The sequence below is a fragment of the Folsomia candida genome, unplaced genomic scaffold (genome assembly GCF_002217175.1).
Source record: "Folsomia candida strain VU population unplaced genomic scaffold, ASM221717v1 Fcan01_Sc002, whole genome shotgun sequence".
NCBI classification, from domain to species: domain Eukaryota; kingdom Metazoa; phylum Arthropoda; class Collembola; order Entomobryomorpha; family Isotomidae; genus Folsomia; species Folsomia candida.
In genome coordinates this window covers 14,733,121-14,749,453 of record NW_019091194.1, presented here as the reverse complement: position 1 = coordinate 14,749,453, position 16,333 = coordinate 14,733,121, and the positions used below count along the sequence as shown (strand labels likewise).

The 16,333-nt window shown below is 36.3% G+C and overlaps 4 protein-coding genes across 6 annotated transcripts; 2 read left to right on the top strand and 2 right to left on the bottom strand.

Annotated features, from left to right (window-relative positions):
* The first annotated feature begins 346 nt into the window (after window positions 1–346).
* LOC110844408 (signal recognition particle 9 kDa protein) lies at window positions 347–1,103 on the top strand. The gene is made up of 3 exons (XM_022090599.2): window positions 347–530; window positions 625–693; window positions 764–1,103. The coding sequence occupies exons 1-3, from the start codon at window positions 462–464 to the stop codon at window positions 863–865; spliced, it is 240 nt and encodes a 79-aa protein (XP_021946291.1). The 5' UTR covers window positions 347–461; the 3' UTR covers window positions 866–1,103.
* A 1,992-nt stretch (window positions 1,104–3,095) lies between these two features.
* LOC118434398 (synaptosomal-associated protein 25-A-like) lies at window positions 3,096–5,020 on the bottom strand. The gene is made up of 8 exons (XM_035847850.1): window positions 4,542–5,020; window positions 4,350–4,460; window positions 4,225–4,266; window positions 4,090–4,138; window positions 3,896–4,031; window positions 3,581–3,799; window positions 3,356–3,500; window positions 3,096–3,292 (listed from the first exon to the last, which is right to left on the bottom strand). The coding sequence occupies exons 2-8, from the start codon at window positions 4,446–4,448 to the stop codon at window positions 3,173–3,175; spliced, it is 810 nt and encodes a 269-aa protein (XP_035703743.1). The 5' UTR covers window positions 4,449–4,460; window positions 4,542–5,020; the 3' UTR covers window positions 3,096–3,172.
* Window positions 5,021–5,194: 174 nt separating this feature from the next.
* LOC110843644 (transmembrane protein 165) lies at window positions 5,195–6,917 on the top strand. 3 transcript variants are annotated; one of them, XM_022089636.2, is made up of 6 exons: window positions 5,195–5,762; window positions 5,845–6,020; window positions 6,085–6,276; window positions 6,345–6,450; window positions 6,532–6,630; window positions 6,807–6,917. In XM_022089636.2, exons 1-5 carry the CDS (start codon window positions 5,423–5,425, stop codon window positions 6,600–6,602), a joined length of 885 nt encoding a protein of 294 aa, XP_021945328.1. In that variant the 5' UTR covers window positions 5,195–5,422; the 3' UTR covers window positions 6,603–6,630; window positions 6,807–6,917. The 3 variants fall into 3 exon arrangements, with proteins under 3 accessions (XP_021945328.1, XP_021945327.1, XP_035703742.1); XM_022089635.2 differs by having other exon boundaries at window positions 6,692–6,917; XM_035847849.1 differs by having other exon boundaries at window positions 6,532–6,917.
* A 5,186-nt stretch (window positions 6,918–12,103) lies between these two features.
* Window positions 12,104–13,633, bottom strand: LOC110843484 (trypsin-1). Its single transcript, XM_022089451.2, has 5 exons — window positions 13,582–13,633; window positions 13,338–13,513; window positions 13,147–13,271; window positions 12,750–13,069; window positions 12,104–12,639 (listed from the first exon to the last, which is right to left on the bottom strand). Exons 1-5 carry the CDS (start codon window positions 13,631–13,633, stop codon window positions 12,485–12,487), a joined length of 828 nt encoding a protein of 275 aa, XP_021945143.2. The 3' UTR covers window positions 12,104–12,484.
* Window positions 13,634–16,333: the final 2,700 nt, after the last annotated feature.

Genomic DNA, 16,333 nt, shown 5'->3' with positions numbered 1-16,333 from the left:
TTTGCTGTAAAAAAGAATGTTTGTTTTAGCCAGTCTCGAATAAAAAGGGTGGTGTGAACACATCCGTAAATTTCCGGTGCGGATTTGCAGAAGTGCTAAAATGGACAAGAAACGAGTAAACTCAATTTATGGAAATATGCATATGCCGATTAGGTGGATGCAAAATGGCGCTGGAAGAGAACTGTAGCTAGTACAAACATAATATCAGAAGTAGATGTTGTAATTAATTAAGTTACCATTGATAAGTGAGATGAGTTGATAAGCAGGCAAAATCAGCGAGAGCCAGAGGCATCAAGAACGGTTGTGGAAGCAGTGGTCCATCTATCGCGACGAGTTATAAATGAGAAGAAAACTCCGCGCAAGTTGAAATGCCAGCAACTCGGTGGACTTTTGAGAAATCACGAAAAAGTGAAAGAACATCTGCTAAAAAATAACTTTCTTTAGAAGTCTGGAGACGAAAAATGTATCTCAAGTCTTGGGATGATTTCGAAAAGGGTGCTGAACGACTGTATTTACAGGATCCTCTAAAAGTGAGTATATAATGCGATAAAATGTGACAATACACAAATTAATTGTTGTTTTATTATTCCTTTAATAATGTTATGATTATTTATTTACTTTCAGTGCAGATATAATATACTCTATATTCATAAGAAGGGTATTTTCAAAGTAAAAATGACAAATGATGTTGTGGTAAGCCCAATCAAACTTATTTGTAATAAATTGAAATATTAAAATTAACAAACTGTTAAATATTTTGCAGTGCTTACAATATAAGTCTGAAAGTATTCAAGAGTGTAAACGGATGGAAAAATTTATCAGTAACCTACTTAGACACATGGCTTCAAATAAGCCGCAAGCTTGATTGTGCTTGTTCTGTTATGTTATCAGAATTATAGAATCGGAACTGTTAATCTAACTATATTTTTATAAACAGCCTGTGCTGTGTAAGTACGTATTCTTGTTATTATAAGGTTTTTTTGTAATTAAACGGGTACAAATGCTAAACGTAGTTCAAGTTGCGTAATTTCAATGCCATAATACTCATTCAAAGTATTATGCAAATCAAATGGATAATATAAGCAGAAAGCAAAGGAATCTAATATACACTTTGTTTTTGTTAAATAATTATTATAACATAGAATTGAATTTTCATCCTTGCATTGCATACAAAGCAACAAACACCACCAAAATAAATACACTCATGAAAATTCGTTCAATGTTTATCAAAGAGAAAGCAATGTAGCAATGAGCAGTAGTGCATCATAGGTCTGAGTAGATGGCTCACACATGCTGGGTTTAGTTTTCCGGCTCAACATAACTTTCCCTATGTACAACTTACTTTTATGGAAAAGAGAATTTCATGAATTTTGAGGATTGTCATATATGTGATGTACGTACGAGATGATAATCATCATCGTTCTTTATTGACCAAAGACATGTATGTACAACAACTTTCCTTTTGTAGAGACAAAATGTTTACGAGTATTTTATTAAAAGATTGTTAAGGGACAAAGGTATTTCTTTGGCCTGAATTTTGACCATGTTGCCAGCATGGAGGATTTGTGAAATTTCTTTTAAAAAATCGTACAAGTCTTCTTCTTCATTTTGATGTATGTCTCAGAAATCCTCCATGTTGGCATCGATGTGAAAATCACATCCGAAGTGGGTAGGTTTTAACAAAATCTGCAGTACTCAAGCCCAAAAATACCAATTTATGGTAACTATATTAACATATTTGAATTTTATTTTATTATCGTGACGATAAAATTAGCCCGAGCCAGGACTTTTGGAACCGTCGTGTCCGTCCTTCTGTCTGTATATCAGGATTATGATAACTCCCGTTAACCTTATCCTATCGACTTGAAATTTCGTACACATGTAGTATGGGGCAAATGGTGAGTTAAGTACGAAGATGAGCAAATCAGTTAACTGGTTGACCGGTGTGGGTCGTCTGGATGGGTCGGGTATTATCACCAAAAGTTCAAAATTGTCACAGAAAGCTGAAATTTGGTACAGAGATTACTAATGGCTTCTAAAAAAAGAATATTGATTGAGATGGGAGAACTTTTTGTCTGCAGAGACCCGAGGGAGTGACCCATACCGATTTTTAAAAATCGTCATATCGAGTTGAAATTTGGTAAAGAGGTTGCTTCTCATGAAAGAGTATGCAATTAAAAGTGAGCAAGGTGTAACCAGAGTGGCCCATAGGGTGACCCCTTTCTAAAAGTTGGTATTCTAAAAGTTGGTAGACCGATATTCGAGACATTGGTCATATGCACTATTGATTGGGAAATGGTTAAGCGTTATGGAATTTCTCAGAAAACACGTGCGGGCTGAAATTCAAATCAAATCCATCATCCATTTCCCAATCAATATGCACAAATGTGTACAAAAGTGTACAATAGCTGCATCCATAGTCCATGATTTGTTAGTGATTTGGTGATGCTTTCACAGGTTCATGATTTCAGCATATTAATCACCATAAGAGTTATAAAATCGACCAATCAGAAAATCGGAATAAAAATATTTTTTGAAAATTATGACGAAATCATGAACAAATCACGGACTATGGATACAGCTAATGTAATGACCGAATCTATTTGAATCACCCAGTAGGGTCACCCCCACTGGTTTTCTAAAACGGTCGTAGAAGACTGAAATTTGGTATGATCCGTAGGGGTTTCAGCCGAGAAATTTTTAGCCTCCATACCATAGCAATTTTTAAAACTACGTCTGCGTACGAAATACAACTTTGGATGTTCAAGATTTTAACGAAGCGAGCCCCACGGGTGTTGGTGGTGAAGGGGGCAGATTTGTAATTACTTCAAAAATTTAGAAGCGGATTCTGTTCCCGACTAGGACTAAGGAAAAATGAGATCTGTACTGTAGTTTTTTTAAATAATTAATATTACTGGTAAATACCATACGAAAAGACATGAGATTTTGAAATTAACAGAAATATGAATAGCTCGGCTCGGGCTATATCAAGTTCACCGTTGTTGAGTTAAAATTAAAATTAAATGGTTATAAATCGGCTCGTGGCAACAAAAAAATGGGTGCTGCAGGGCCCAGGAAAATTGCTTATCCCTTAATAATCTTTATTTTACTTACTCTTAAGATTGCATAATAGTTTTACTTGAAATGATATTTTTTTCAGACTAGTTATCTCTCAGCTAATTACACATCTCAAACAATTTGGCGAAGAGGAAATTGAGGAATCTGAAGAATCACCCAAAAGTTTCCTAGTTTTCTGACTCACTCCAATCATTTTGCTCTCATTGTTTTCAGCCTGAAATGGCTTAAATTATTACAAGTCATCGTAGATCGTTAAACTCATGAAATATGATTATACTTTTGTATGAATGACATCTAATTGATAGTTTTGGGTGCTGACAGTTGAGCCCATTAACTTTGCGTGTTCTTTTAACTCTGTCAAATGTTTCGACACAACGTTCAAGTTACTCTCTATTTCGTCCTCTTCTTCGTCTCCTGTAATTCTGGAAAACAGAGAGCAGATATGATTTAACTCGTAAACTAACAATAAGTAAATATAAGTTCCAATTTATCGTATTTTCACCTCATAAAAAATCTGTCGGTGTTGTCATTTTTCTTGTCTAATAACCCCCCATGTTTGGAAGGTAAATCCTCCAGGGGCAAAGAAATATTTCCTTTACTGCTTCTCCACATTGACTTTGATGAGCCTTGTTTTGCTGGCTTTCTTTGATTCTGATTCTTAGGTTGCACGTCGCGTTGAGACTGATCTTCCATTCGAGGAAGAGGTGACGGGGGAGGCTCTCTGAACTCAGAATTTTAAAATTTGCTACATTACATATGTATTTCATCTCTAAACGTTCTAAAGTATAAGACAGAAATGTAGAATTGTTTATTTAACCCTTTGAGCATCAAATATAATGGCAGGAAAATTAAGGGAACTTTGTTCATGAAACTGATTCGTTTCAAAGTCTTTTCTCCATCCCGAAGATCGGCATCAATGTCCTCGAGAGCACCTTCCGTTCGCTTCAGTGCCTCTAAAATCATCCGTTTTTTGTGGATATGTACACTTTGTGTTTAGAACGATTATTTTACCTCCTTGGGTGTGAAGCATACGCAAAGTATTTACCCCAGCATCCTCGCACTATTGAATTTGTATAATTCATATCTGGAGTCCAGATTCTGGACACACTTGAGCAATATGTAATGTAGTAAGTAAGCAACTCATACCTCGTTAACTAATTGAAGCATGCGACGTGTACTTTCTACGGACTGAGCATAATAAGGTCGAATTAATGTGTATTCAGCATATAAATGTGTATGCATTTTCAACTTTGGAGAAAATTTAGTTTCACCTCTTTCGTCACTTTCGATGTCTGCAGCTTATTTTTCTCCATGTCCGAAACTTCTTTTTCATAAACAACCAATGACCAACGAGTTCTGGGGTACGTCATTCTCTTCTATATCTGTTTCGGAAACTTTCTAAATTACAAAATTCAGGAATTCTATGATACTTCAGACTTATTTAACACGCCTTGCTAGCTTACCACGAAAGTCATTCTGTTTTTGCAAGTCAGCATTTTCATGCTTTTCTGAGCTTTTGTGATTTTTCTGAAATATTATGGGTAACATGTAGCTAAATAAATATGTTCAATCATTTGTAGAATCTTGTTATTGTGAAAAATGCATTACAGTAGAAATTTTGGTGATAATTTTATATGAATTATGTACGTCTATGGTTGACTTTGGGAGCATGTGGAAATAAAATCTCTTCTTTATCCGGATGGAGTTCCAATTTGGTTATCTCCTAATTTAATTGTTAAAGTTTCCATAAGGACATTTTATGTATTCATTTTAACAATCATCTAATTTCGAACTAACACATTCTTGAATGGGAAAAATTGGAGATAGATTGTGAGGAGTCTATGATTAAAATTTACTTGTGTCTGTGGACCAGCTAAGGAATTGACTTTTTTGGAATGTAATACGCAGTTGAGTTCATTGCATAGGCTATTGCTGTTGACATAGATATTGAAAATGAATTGAATGATGACATAAAAGTCAGACAAATATTATTCTCTATCTTATCATAATAATAAGCATATGCATGATAACTCAGGAAGGACAAATCAGAAAGTTGATGGTTTTGTTCTTGTACAAAGTTAAATACGACATTATTTTGTCTGCCTGCCATGTAAACCGTCAGTCCTGGACGTGAGAGTATGAATGAGCATGCAATGTTCCCTAACACGTCAAGCTTCATTTCAGTATCATAATTCAATAGCTTGTAATTACTTCACATCATACAACCCAGAGTCGTCTACACGCATTTGAATTGGTGTTAGTAGAGTCAATTGATGCCCAATTGCTGCAATTTTACAAATCGTGATCAACAAGGTTTAAAATCTCTGACCAAACAGAATCAGCAATGGGGCAATTTTTAAGGACTTTAGTGAAAGAAGCGAGGACTATTGCTATCTTGTGGATCGTTGTAAGTTGCCTAGTTCAACTTGCAAAATGTGCCCCGTTTCTTAAAGAATCTCGAGGAGGCCTTTTTGCTCAACCTTTAAACGATGACATCAATGTGGGTTCTATTACCTCTGCAAAAGGATTTGCAAGTGGCTTCGTCTCCTCGATATCCATGATCATCGTCTCCGAGCTAGGAGACAAGACTTTCTTCATAGCTGCGGTAATGGCGATGAAACATCCAAGACTGGTCGTATTTAGTGGAGCCATATCAGCACTGGCATTGATGACGATTTTCTCGGGTATTTAAATAACATTGTTGTTTATTATTAGGTTTTTCATGAGAAAGGAGTATTTTTTGAGTAAATCTTAATTTCTCTGCAGCTTTGTTTGGTTATGTTACGACTTTTATACCCAGAGTTTACACCTACTACATTTCGACAGCATTATTTGCCATATTTGGGTTAAAGATGCTTTACGACGGAGCCTTAATGTCAAATGACGAAGGTGCTGAAGAACTTGAAGAGGTTCATTTGACTCTACGCCAAAAGGAGGAAGATGTGAGCACATTCCTATTTATTCCTGAGTAGAATCCTGTCCTAAATGTTTAACGTTTTTAATTAGGAAAATACTCCGTTGACGTCATCGTCTGAAGACACCTTGTCATTGATGAGCAGAACTAAAATACGTTTGACTATAAGGAGAATTTTGTCCTCCTGCTTTTCTAAAGTATACATTCAAGCTCTGACAATGACATTTCTGGCCGAATGGGGAGACAGGTCGCAGTTGGCGACTGTCGTGTTGGCTGCTCGTGAAGTGAGTATAGTGTCATAATTTTGATGAATGCAAATGTTGGACGGATAATATTTCAATTATGCAATTAGAACATATTTGGAATCTGTTTGGGTGGAATATTGGGTCACGCGTTTTGTACCGGACTTGCTGTAGTGGGAGGAAGGATGATAGCCCAAAGAATCTCTGTAAAAACGGGTGAGTGTGTATTACGAAGTATGTACATATCAAAATGCTAATATGCGCAAGGGTGAAAATCTCATTATTCTTGTCATTTAGTTACAATTATTGGTGGATTCGTTTTCCTGGGATTTGCTGTCATTTCATTGTTTCTTGATCCGAACAATTGATTTATCAAGATTTTGGAATCGTTTTTTGGTAAGCAATGCGTGGAGGCAATGTTTTAGCAATAAACAATCTACAAATATGTAATCTACAGAGTTAATCACAATAAGTACACATCTCTCGGCTCTCCTGTGGATGCAAGACCGAGTTTTCCTCTGTTTGACAATGATAAATAAGTGACGTGTAATCAAATCGACTTGATTTTACAGAAGCTGATTGATTATACAACCTGATGTCAAATAGTGAGTAGAGTATAACTAATTTCAAATTGTGTTTTACAATGTCAGAGGTCAGAAATAAAACGCATTTAATATTTCCAATTTGACTTGTCAAAACGTCAGGTTATTCTGTCACAAATCTTGCATATAATCACTTCCGTCTATAACACACTCACTTATCCTTCGAATGGCAGGTTGATAAGAAATACATACAGTGAAAATTATACAATTATCAAAAATTACATTATATAACATTTAAAATAATATCTGCAGACCTCCCACGCTTCGCAAGACGCAACTTTGAACTTAAATCGTTTATATGATTTTTCTAAACCGATGTAAGGTTGATGATGTAAATCAATCTTAAATCACACGTGGGAATAAAAATTTCTCCAAAATATACAAACAGTCGCCTGGAATACAGAGGGTTAGGCGAGATTACAGAACGTGTAGCAATTTGTCCATATAAATTAAACAATTGTGCTAATTCCAAATATTCGAAACTTTTCTCGAAGCTTGGTTCAAGCTGCGCCGTGACCCAAAAGCTCAATTTCGAAAGTTTGAAAACGGGTGCAGAAATTGACCCCACAGAGCTCCATGCTGATAAAACAGTTTGCCAAGCAATAATGACGTACAAAAAAAATACTAAACAAACTCCATGATGAAAAAACTGTCATTTCTAATGGCCCAATGCCTAATATAAAGGATTCAGTTGAAAAAAGGAACCAGGCAAGAAATTTGATTGTGCCACATCCGTCGAACGCATGCTCCCCGGACTGTAAGAAACCCGACGCACGTGAGAAAAATTGATGTGGACAAGACAAGAATTTTTTTATCAATCCAAAATCAACTGGCCACGAAGTGTCAGGTCCCTGGGCGTACACTGAACTGAATTATTCACCAAGATATGCAAACTTCAGCGAGGATCAGAAGATATGAGGTCGACGCGAAACTTTTTCTCTGATAACGCTCGGATTACCACCCAGTTCGCAGCCATTCTTTTTTTAACATTCGGAATTTAAATTATTTTGCATAAAGATAAACTAGTTACGTCCGGTTATGCGCCTCCAGTGCTTTAATTTTGATTTGAAACTTCAGATCGACACTTTTTTCAAATGGACATACAAATTTTTTATGTATTTTGCAAACTTTTAGATGAACAGTGGTTCAAAGAAAATCTGCTGCCGGCTTTAAAAGCCCGGCTTTTTGGAATGGATAACTTTATTCCTCATGAGAAAAGGATGAGGAATACGATGAGATCATTTAAAATATCCAGAGATGGATATTTCGGCCAAAAATTAATAATTTTCGACACGTTCTGTAATCTCGCCTAACCCTCAGTAGTAACTAGAAGAAAGTCATTTTCGACATAGTCAGACTGTGTCAATATTGATGTCTTCTTATTTCTGAGACATTCGAGATAAGAATGAATTTGAATTCCAGTGAAACAATGTGAGTCAATACTTAGCTTGCCACCTACGAATACAAGAAGCAATAAGTGACCAGATCGAATAATCAATGCTCTATGAAAATTGCCCGTCAATCGATCAAATCGGAAGTAAAATTCTTTGCTGAAAGCAAGGCAATCAAATCAAACATTTAATAATTTGAATCCAGCTCATGATTGGCATTTTATGTTAATAGTCGTGTATCATGCAACGACAATTCATGTATGCACTGTTGTAAAATTATTTGCTTCCTTGCCTAAATTGACTTTTTGCTCCTTCTCTCCAAGTACTAATTGAAATATCGTTCTCAGAACGTGGACTCATCAGCATACCCACCTTTATTGCATCGTGAAGCAGAGAAGGTTACCCATGATCTGTAATGAAGGGATCTCCCGAGTTTAAATGTAAGAATCCCATCTATAATTTTGAATTCACCATAAAAAATTCATCTACTTCTTTTGGGTTTCATCAAAACACGCTGCAAGAGCGATTGCACATTGCAATTTCCCTATTGCTTCTGGTACTCTCAAATCTAGTAATTTCTAATAATTTCAAAAGCGTTTGGATCCGGAGATGTTGACTGAACAAACACAATCAGGGTTTCGCATGTCAATTGATTAGATGATTGCACACAAGTTGTACACATGCGGAGAAAATTAGCTTTCCAAGAATGCCAGATCAATAAGAGTGGAAGGAATTGCTTCCTAGAATTCCACATACATACTCATATATATATGTACCTATGTATATGGCATAATATTAGTAATATTTACACAGATTTTTACAGTATTCAAATTTCAAATCGTGCGCAATTGAGCGAATTTTAAATAATAATAATAAAGCTAAAACCATTGTAGACTCTTAAGAAGCCAAAAAAGCCCAAATCGGTTGAAATTGCTCGGTGATTGACGACAGGACGCTTTTTAACCTCCAGACGCAGTATGAGTTAAACGCTAGCAGTAAAATTAGATTACCCGTCGAACCGCTGCTAAGGTTTGCAAATCGTAGTCCTTCATCAAATCGCTTGCGAGTTTGGGTCATGTCCATTCTGAAATATACTGCCCCCAGCCTCCAGCATTTAAGCTTGAAGTTGAAGAACTGACAGATTCCAGACTAATTTACAACCGTGGAGGACCTACTCGTAAGTGAAGTCCATGTCAGCGGCTTTAATTGGATTTATGGCTTAAACATTTTGACAATCACGTTTTTACGTGGTATGGATTCTTTCTTGAGCGATGACTATGTGTAGTTTTAGATTAGTGATGCACAATACACGAATTTGCTTGTAACTTGAGTCTATACGTTTTTATTTATTTATGAGAACTTCTTTGCAGATGTCCGAGTTAGATCAATCAGAATTATGCGGTGGTTTGGTGTGATTTATGCAAATCTTAACTTATATTTATGATAAATATTTTAATTAGATACGTATGAGTATTGAGTATGTCGGTGGTGCAATGGGATATTAGCACTGAAAAATGTCGCGTTGGAGTTTGCATGCATAGGAAATAGTAAAATATGTATAATTGTGTAATCTATGTACGGGAACCAGTCCAAGCATTTGCAATATTATTAATAAATTGATCGACATATATTTATATTTTGTCAGACTCACTCATTGTCAGAAACTATGATAGCTTTCTAACTTGGACAGAGTTACGTACAGCACTGATCGTTAGCATTATATAATAATATTATTTCGCTAGCTGAAAAATCCCGCTTTGAAATTGAAAATAGTTCCGCGATTCCCAATAACGGAAAATCTGGTGTTATAAAGCAGCCTTTCCTTCCTTGTGGGCTTGGTTTCATTGTGCGTTTAATTATTTCGTGCTGGCGTGGATAAACTTGGATAAAAAGAAATATAAACATTGAATTATCCTCAAATATGACAGGAAGCGAACAGGAGAAATACATATTCTTCATAACCTACAGTTTACACATGAGAAAACAATTGTTAATGAAGAATTGAGTCTTGGCAGGCTCATGAGGAGCAAATGAATTTATCATCGAAGTCACGACTTTGCATGATTAAATGCAATTAAAGTGAGACAGGGCTAACTCCACTGTTTAACATGGGAAATACATAATGAAAAACGTTTCATAAGCCACCAACAACCAAACAGTATGATTCCGGATCGGATCCTGATTTTTGAATCTTTTCTCGTGAAACGTGAACCAGGTTTGGCGTACATACACATGTTACATACACGATTCAGCTTCACATGCAGCATTTGAAACATCGTGGAGGTTGTGGAAGCCTTATTATTTTAAATGCTTGGTTGACCAGTTGCTCTTCCGTTTTCCAAATTCCCTGCACATTTTATTTTTACCTGGGATGAGTTTGTAACTACGTGGATATACATTTACTAATCACAAGTGTCATAGCCGAATAATTAGCTCTGCCTCTTCACAGACACACACCTACATTCTCGTTAGTGGTCATCATCCCTCGGGCTTTTGTTTGGCAAGGAAAGCTCTATATAATCTCCAGCCATATAATTTAATTACCATGCATTAAGCATGAATTTGAGTTTTATCCAAGCCGCTGCTCATTTTCAATTCGCCATTTGTCTTGATTTATATTGATACTCACCGTTGTAATTTTACGAGCACATCGCTTCCAGTCACCCGTTCCGCCGCCGTGGCGTTGTGATAATTTCTGCTACTTATTTCTGCGGAATCGACCAAACCGAACCGGATCTATAAAATATTACGATTATTGCTAAAATGAAACTACTTGTTGTCCTTAACTTTTCTTATCGCAGTTTTAAACTTGGGAAAAGAGGTTTAGTCGACGGACAATAAAAGTGCTCAGTAAATATTACGTTAAGTTACCTGCCCGAAACGAGATTAGATTAGATTGAAATGTGTATAAGGTACCCACCGCACAACTACACGTTGCCGCAAACACAATCAAAGATAGCTGCCCAACTTGTGTGTGGGATGCAATGGATGATATGTACAAGTAGTAATCAATTAGCATCCATTACTCCTTCGCCAGATTGAAGGGCGTGATAAGACATTTTTGTTGAAAATGGTTCTGCTCTCCAGTTTGTTTGATTATTGCACTATTACATAAATACAAGTAGTAGGAGCAACAATTTAATTCCTACACATAGTGCAGGCTGCCCTGCGTATCAGTTTACCCATCTCGGTAAATTTATCCTCAATTCCACCATCATAAAAAATTAATGTACTAAATATGTTTAATTCAATATTTGCTTCACTAATAAATGCTCACTAATATCGTTATGCTTCGAAGGGAGAAATACAATACGCCTGATTAATTGGCCATCCCGTCCAATTTGACCAAAGTTATTTTACCAGACTTGTTGCCCAATCCAACCAGCGCGTTAATATGATACAATGCTACTTCAATATGCTTAAACCTATTAAACAATTGAGAATGCAATTTACAATTTAAGAAAGCAATTACCAGTCTCACCTTTGGTGGTCTTTTTAATTTTAATTCATTTTCTCATTCCAACACCAATGTTGTAGCACTATCTTGTCCAAGATCGGATAAAAAACTAAAGTGCATCATTCCGGTATGAATGAATGGCTTCTAAACATGAATGTGTGTACATAGACGTGGCGACTTCTTGTGCACTTGTTGCGGTGCAGACATTACCTACTCGGGGGTACTCATAATATGGACATACATGGTTCACCGCAAGTCCAAGTGAATCGATTATCGCATTAATATTTGCAAATACAAAACTCAGCATGATGAAGCTAGAGCTCATGAAGTAAAAACTTTAAATGAGTGCTATAAATATTCCATTTACTTCACAGTCAACATTGTATCTGATTTTTTTATTTCTATAACTTGTAGCTGTTCCCTGTGTATTCACGTGTCATATAAATAACAAAAACCAGCAAATAGATAATCACACTTACTTATTGTCTTTGATAATTGAATGTGTATAAATGGTGAGTGCAACTGTGCTTGATCATACATAAGTATCATCGTGGTTAACAGTTAAATTGAATTATTATATTTATGAATTTCATTCGCGTTTTTAAAGTCTTATGCTGGACGATATGAAATGCCTTTTAACGTTGGGGTTCTCGTCCGCTTACTTTTACGCTTCTTGTTCTGTACCGATTTTCTTCGCAAAATATAGAACAATTTAAGATTACTTATTGTAAAAATAATGCACCACTTTATAAGTACTACGCGGATACATGTACCACTATTTTTATAACGAGGTTTCATATTTAATCGTTCATATATTTTTTTATGAAATCACTAAAAATTGCGACATCCGTTGCAACGTCTGGATGAAAGCCGTCTCCACAAATAAAGTAACCCCAGCTTACTACTCCAGCAAGATATGGGGTATTGTCAGAGTTGTAACAGGTAACGGGACCACCTTTAGGACAGCATAATATTTTATGTAAAACGCTTCATCTTCTCACTATTTAGCACAGTCCAGCTGGTTAGTTTAGAAATGTATTTACTATATTTTTTAAAGAAACATACCACTGTCGCCCTGACAGGACCCACGCAGAGGTCCGGCTGATGTGCAAAGTGCTGTGTCTAGCTGTCTCCGAAAGACGAACAGATAGCGCATGGTGCATGAGAACCTGGAAATTACGGTCGAACTCACTGTGCCGAGAATTGGAGAAGGATTGTAGTAAATTCCGGAAATAAGAAAACGATTTCCCCAGCCGGCATATTTGCATTCGCCTGATGCAGGTTTGACCGGGTCAGGGAGGGCAATTGATGCCACCCGCTCGTTAAATTTTAGCGGCGTGGCCAGTGTCAAAATTGCAATGTCATTCGGACCTGCCGTGTTCCGGCTGAGAAAACGTTATAAACAATAATTTCATGAAAAACCAGGTACGGTTTTTGGACAACGTATGAAAGCAGTACGTACCTTTTATATTTTGGGTGCACATGAATTGTTCTGACATAAACCCTTTGTTGCTTGTCCTCATTGGCAGAAATATTCAAGGCCCCGGCAATAACAGTGATGACCACATTGGTATTGTTCCATACACACTGTGAACAGCATTTATTTTCACAAATAACTTGGCAAATTTAGAAATAGTCTAAAAATTAACTTACGTGACCTGCTGTGACCACGTGAGAAGAATCAACGATGGAGCCTGCACAGAAGTGCATAAGGGTTTCATTTCCTCTTACCGTTCTTGTTCGCTGTAGAGATACGATCCAAGGAAATTGACCGGGCTGTGCAGGCTGGGCACCAATTAATCGTAGTTTCTTTTCAGCACAGATTTCCACTACTTTTTGAAATATTTATATAATATTATGCAAAACTTGATAAAACTCAGGACCAGAATAATCTTACCGTAAAACGTAATACTTATAAAAAATATTGAGGCAATATGTACAGGTCTCATTTTGGTAGGTAAAATTTAATTAGAATATCGATTGTCAAGCAGATAAAGCTAATTTGGACTGCCAACAATGGTAAGAGGAGAGCCAAAAATGTGAATTTGTCGCTACTTGAAGTCCTTTACTTCTTCTGGAGGAAGAGTTGTTAGTGGTCAAGTCTCAATATTTGTGTCAAAGTAATAAATAACGGAGAACGGACATTAATAGAGAGGGTTGCAGTTTACATGCATACGTATTTCAACATATTGTCCATGAACTGGGTCAAATGTACAATCTTATTCTTGTCAATAAATATGTAGTGCTGCATTTTAGGGAATACATTAATTTATAGATTTTCCATGAGTATTTTTTTTGCTTCCGTGAAATTTATTGTAATGAATGTTAGAATTTTCGTAGCATGGAGCTAATGAGGTTCATATTGCACTTTTACACCCTGATTGTGTTTACTTTGCACCCATGCAAGTGGAAAAGGGAACCACGAAAAATCGACCAATCACTTGATTAATAGGTTTTGTAAGGTCGGAAGGATCTCAAAAAATTCTTAACGTGGCAAGGGTAGATCTGCTGCTCTAGATTTACAAAAAAGAGTTTTGGCATTGTCACATCGTTTTTGTTAATATCCATGATTGATCGTAAAATCCTTAACTTGTCCAATTTGAGGTGATTAATTGTAAGTGTAATCATCTGTAAAGCATGTAGGATCAACCTCACAATGTATGTAACATGAACATTCCTAGTTTTCGTTTTTCATACCCTGTCGCTTTCTTCTGGGCCATATTACTAACACAAGTGACACGTTATGCAGTAAATATTTAACCCATAATGCGAAAGTTTGCTTGCAAATTGTAGATTTGAGTGCAATAATAATTTCAAGCCTTGCAAAGATGCATATTGTGTGAGTAAACCAAAGGAGTACGGGAGGAAATCTGGATTATGCTAATACAAAAATCTCATTGTTGTACGATGAGGGTGATAAATGTATCAAATTAGACACGGTATTATCCGAGATGCCGCTGCTACTGTTCGAATTCATCTGTGCCGAAGATGGATACCTATGTGCCATCCCATCCCATCCTCGGAGAAGCAACCGGAGAAGAATGAGTAAAAAGACAGGCATTTTTATTTAGATTGGAACGATTTGTTATCCACCAAGACCTCGACCCCCAGATTCTGTTTGTGTTCCGCTTTCCACCAACTGCTACTGTCTTTCCACATACGTGTGAGATGAGATGAATACTTGATTATGGAAATAGAGAAGCAGACACCTTGCACCGACAGGATGGAAAAATGTTCCCATGAAAAAATCCAAAGAATTTCCCCCTCCCAGATAAACTTTGAACTTGAGCCACTATGCATATACATATGCTGCTACATATCTATGACATATATTTATGTGTGCATAGCACTGACTCTTCTTCAATTCAACCCAATTTGAAAAGCACGATTGTGGAATAAAAATTTACAAAATCAAAAAGAGTTCCGTGCATATTAAATAGATTCCGGTGCATTAATCGTGTCACTTAATTAATTCTTTTAATTCCGGCTGCAGAGACTCCCGAGCTGGAATCCTCTCGTCCCGTTTTATCTCAAGCTTGTTGGATGCTAAATGAAAACATGGCAATAATGGGATATGAGGCTTGAAATGAAGAGGGCTCATCATCATGAGATAAAAGTGAACACAAAGATAAACTTTATTAAAGAAGAACTGAAGGGTTGATGTACATTGTAGCATTTTTAAACCAATTTCACTCCACTTTCAGCAGATATTCCACTCTTTCTCTCTCGCTATGAATGTGTAGCTCTAGGTTATAAATAGTGTTGAGAGATTGAGTCAGTGGAAAATTTGTATATATGTTCTTCAACTTCATTCTATGGTTGAATGTGTCTCCACAATTTTTGTGTCACATAATTCACCAAACCCGGACTTCTTTCTAACACATATTACAATTTGAATACATTTATTTCCATCTATGCAAATTGCTTTTTTCACACAAAAGCAAGTGGAAAAATTGGATCGGTTTATTGCTTTTCTACGAAATTGGACTCATTTTTCACTTGTTACATACTGCTTCCAGCCACCGTATCTAGATATATGCTCAACTGGTTCTACTCAAACCATTTATATAAAAATGCAGACACTTATAGACAGTCACAATATTGAGATGAATATGTTTAAAATTTAACCTTACACAAAGTTTAATACCAGCTAATCTTGGTTCAAAAATAAATTGTGACCTTTAGATTTGATATTAATCTTAAAATCTTGATTGCTTTCACTTTAATTCGTGTTACTTATTCACTTTCCTTGGATTGGTAATAGAGACCGTTGAAAGCCTTTCATTCAACACGCAAATGGGGCGACAACAGAGTCTTGTTTATCCGATAAAAAAGGGTTCCATTAGTTCTAAAAATCTTGAACCTTTTCATTATTCCTAGCAAAGTTTTTGCTCATTATCCTCAATTGTGCTGACACATCCCTTTGCTGATGAGCAAGTTGGAGATTTCGAGAAGAGTTTTGGGTTAAGAGTTTCTATCACTTAATCTTAAGCCAACACCGACCAAGAAAGTGATTTCGAAGAAACCTTACGCTTATCGAATGAGCTATCGTCAAGTCCATGGTCCAGCGATTCGTTTCGTCGATTTATATATTTGATATTGTTATAAATGCATGACTATTTTTTTCATCCAAATTAATTGTAGTCCCA

What these genes read in the sequence shown, in the direction of transcription:
- LOC110844408 (XM_022090599.2), top strand. Translation starts at nt 462, where the DNA reads ATGTATCTCAAGTCTTGGGATGATTTCGAAAAGGGTGCTGAACGACTG. An exon ending in ATTTACAGGATCCTCTAAAA is followed by an intron (nt 531 to 624) that starts GTGAGTATATAA and finishes ATTTACTTTCAG; the next exon opens with TGCAGATATAATATACTCTA. An exon ending in AAATGACAAATGATGTTGTG is followed by an intron (nt 694 to 763) that starts GTAAGCCCAATC and finishes AATATTTTGCAG; the next exon opens with TGCTTACAATATAAGTCTGA.
- LOC118434398 (XM_035847850.1), bottom strand. Translation starts at nt 4,448, where the DNA reads ATGACGTACCCCAGAACTCGTTGGTCATTGGTTGTTTATGAAAAAGAA. An exon ending in TATGCTTCACACCCAAGGAG is followed by an intron (nt 4,032 to 4,089) that starts GTAAAATAATCG and finishes GGATGATTTTAG; the next exon opens with AGGCACTGAAGCGAACGGAA. An exon ending in TAGATGTCATTCATACAAAA is followed by an intron (nt 3,293 to 3,355) that starts GTATAATCATAT and finishes AAGCCATTTCAG; the next exon opens with GCTGAAAACAATGAGAGCAA.
- LOC110843644 (XM_022089636.2), top strand. Translation starts at nt 5,423, where the DNA reads ATGGGGCAATTTTTAAGGACTTTAGTGAAAGAAGCGAGGACTATTGCT. An exon ending in TACGCCAAAAGGAGGAAGAT is followed by an intron (nt 6,021 to 6,084) that starts GTGAGCACATTC and finishes GTTTTTAATTAG; the next exon opens with GAAAATACTCCGTTGACGTC. An exon ending in AAGAATCTCTGTAAAAACGG is followed by an intron (nt 6,451 to 6,531) that starts GTGAGTGTGTAT and finishes CTTGTCATTTAG; the next exon opens with TTACAATTATTGGTGGATTC.
- LOC110843484 (XM_022089451.2), bottom strand. Translation starts at nt 13,633, where the DNA reads ATGAGACCTGTACATATTGCCTCAATATTTTTTATAAGTATTACGTTT. An exon ending in TATAAGTATTACGTTTTACG is followed by an intron (nt 13,514 to 13,581) that starts GTAAGATTATTC and finishes TTCAAAAAGTAG; the next exon opens with TGGAAATCTGTGCTGAAAAG. An exon ending in GTGCACCCAAAATATAAAAG is followed by an intron (nt 13,070 to 13,146) that starts GTACGTACTGCT and finishes ACGTTTTCTCAG; the next exon opens with CCGGAACACGGCAGGTCCGA.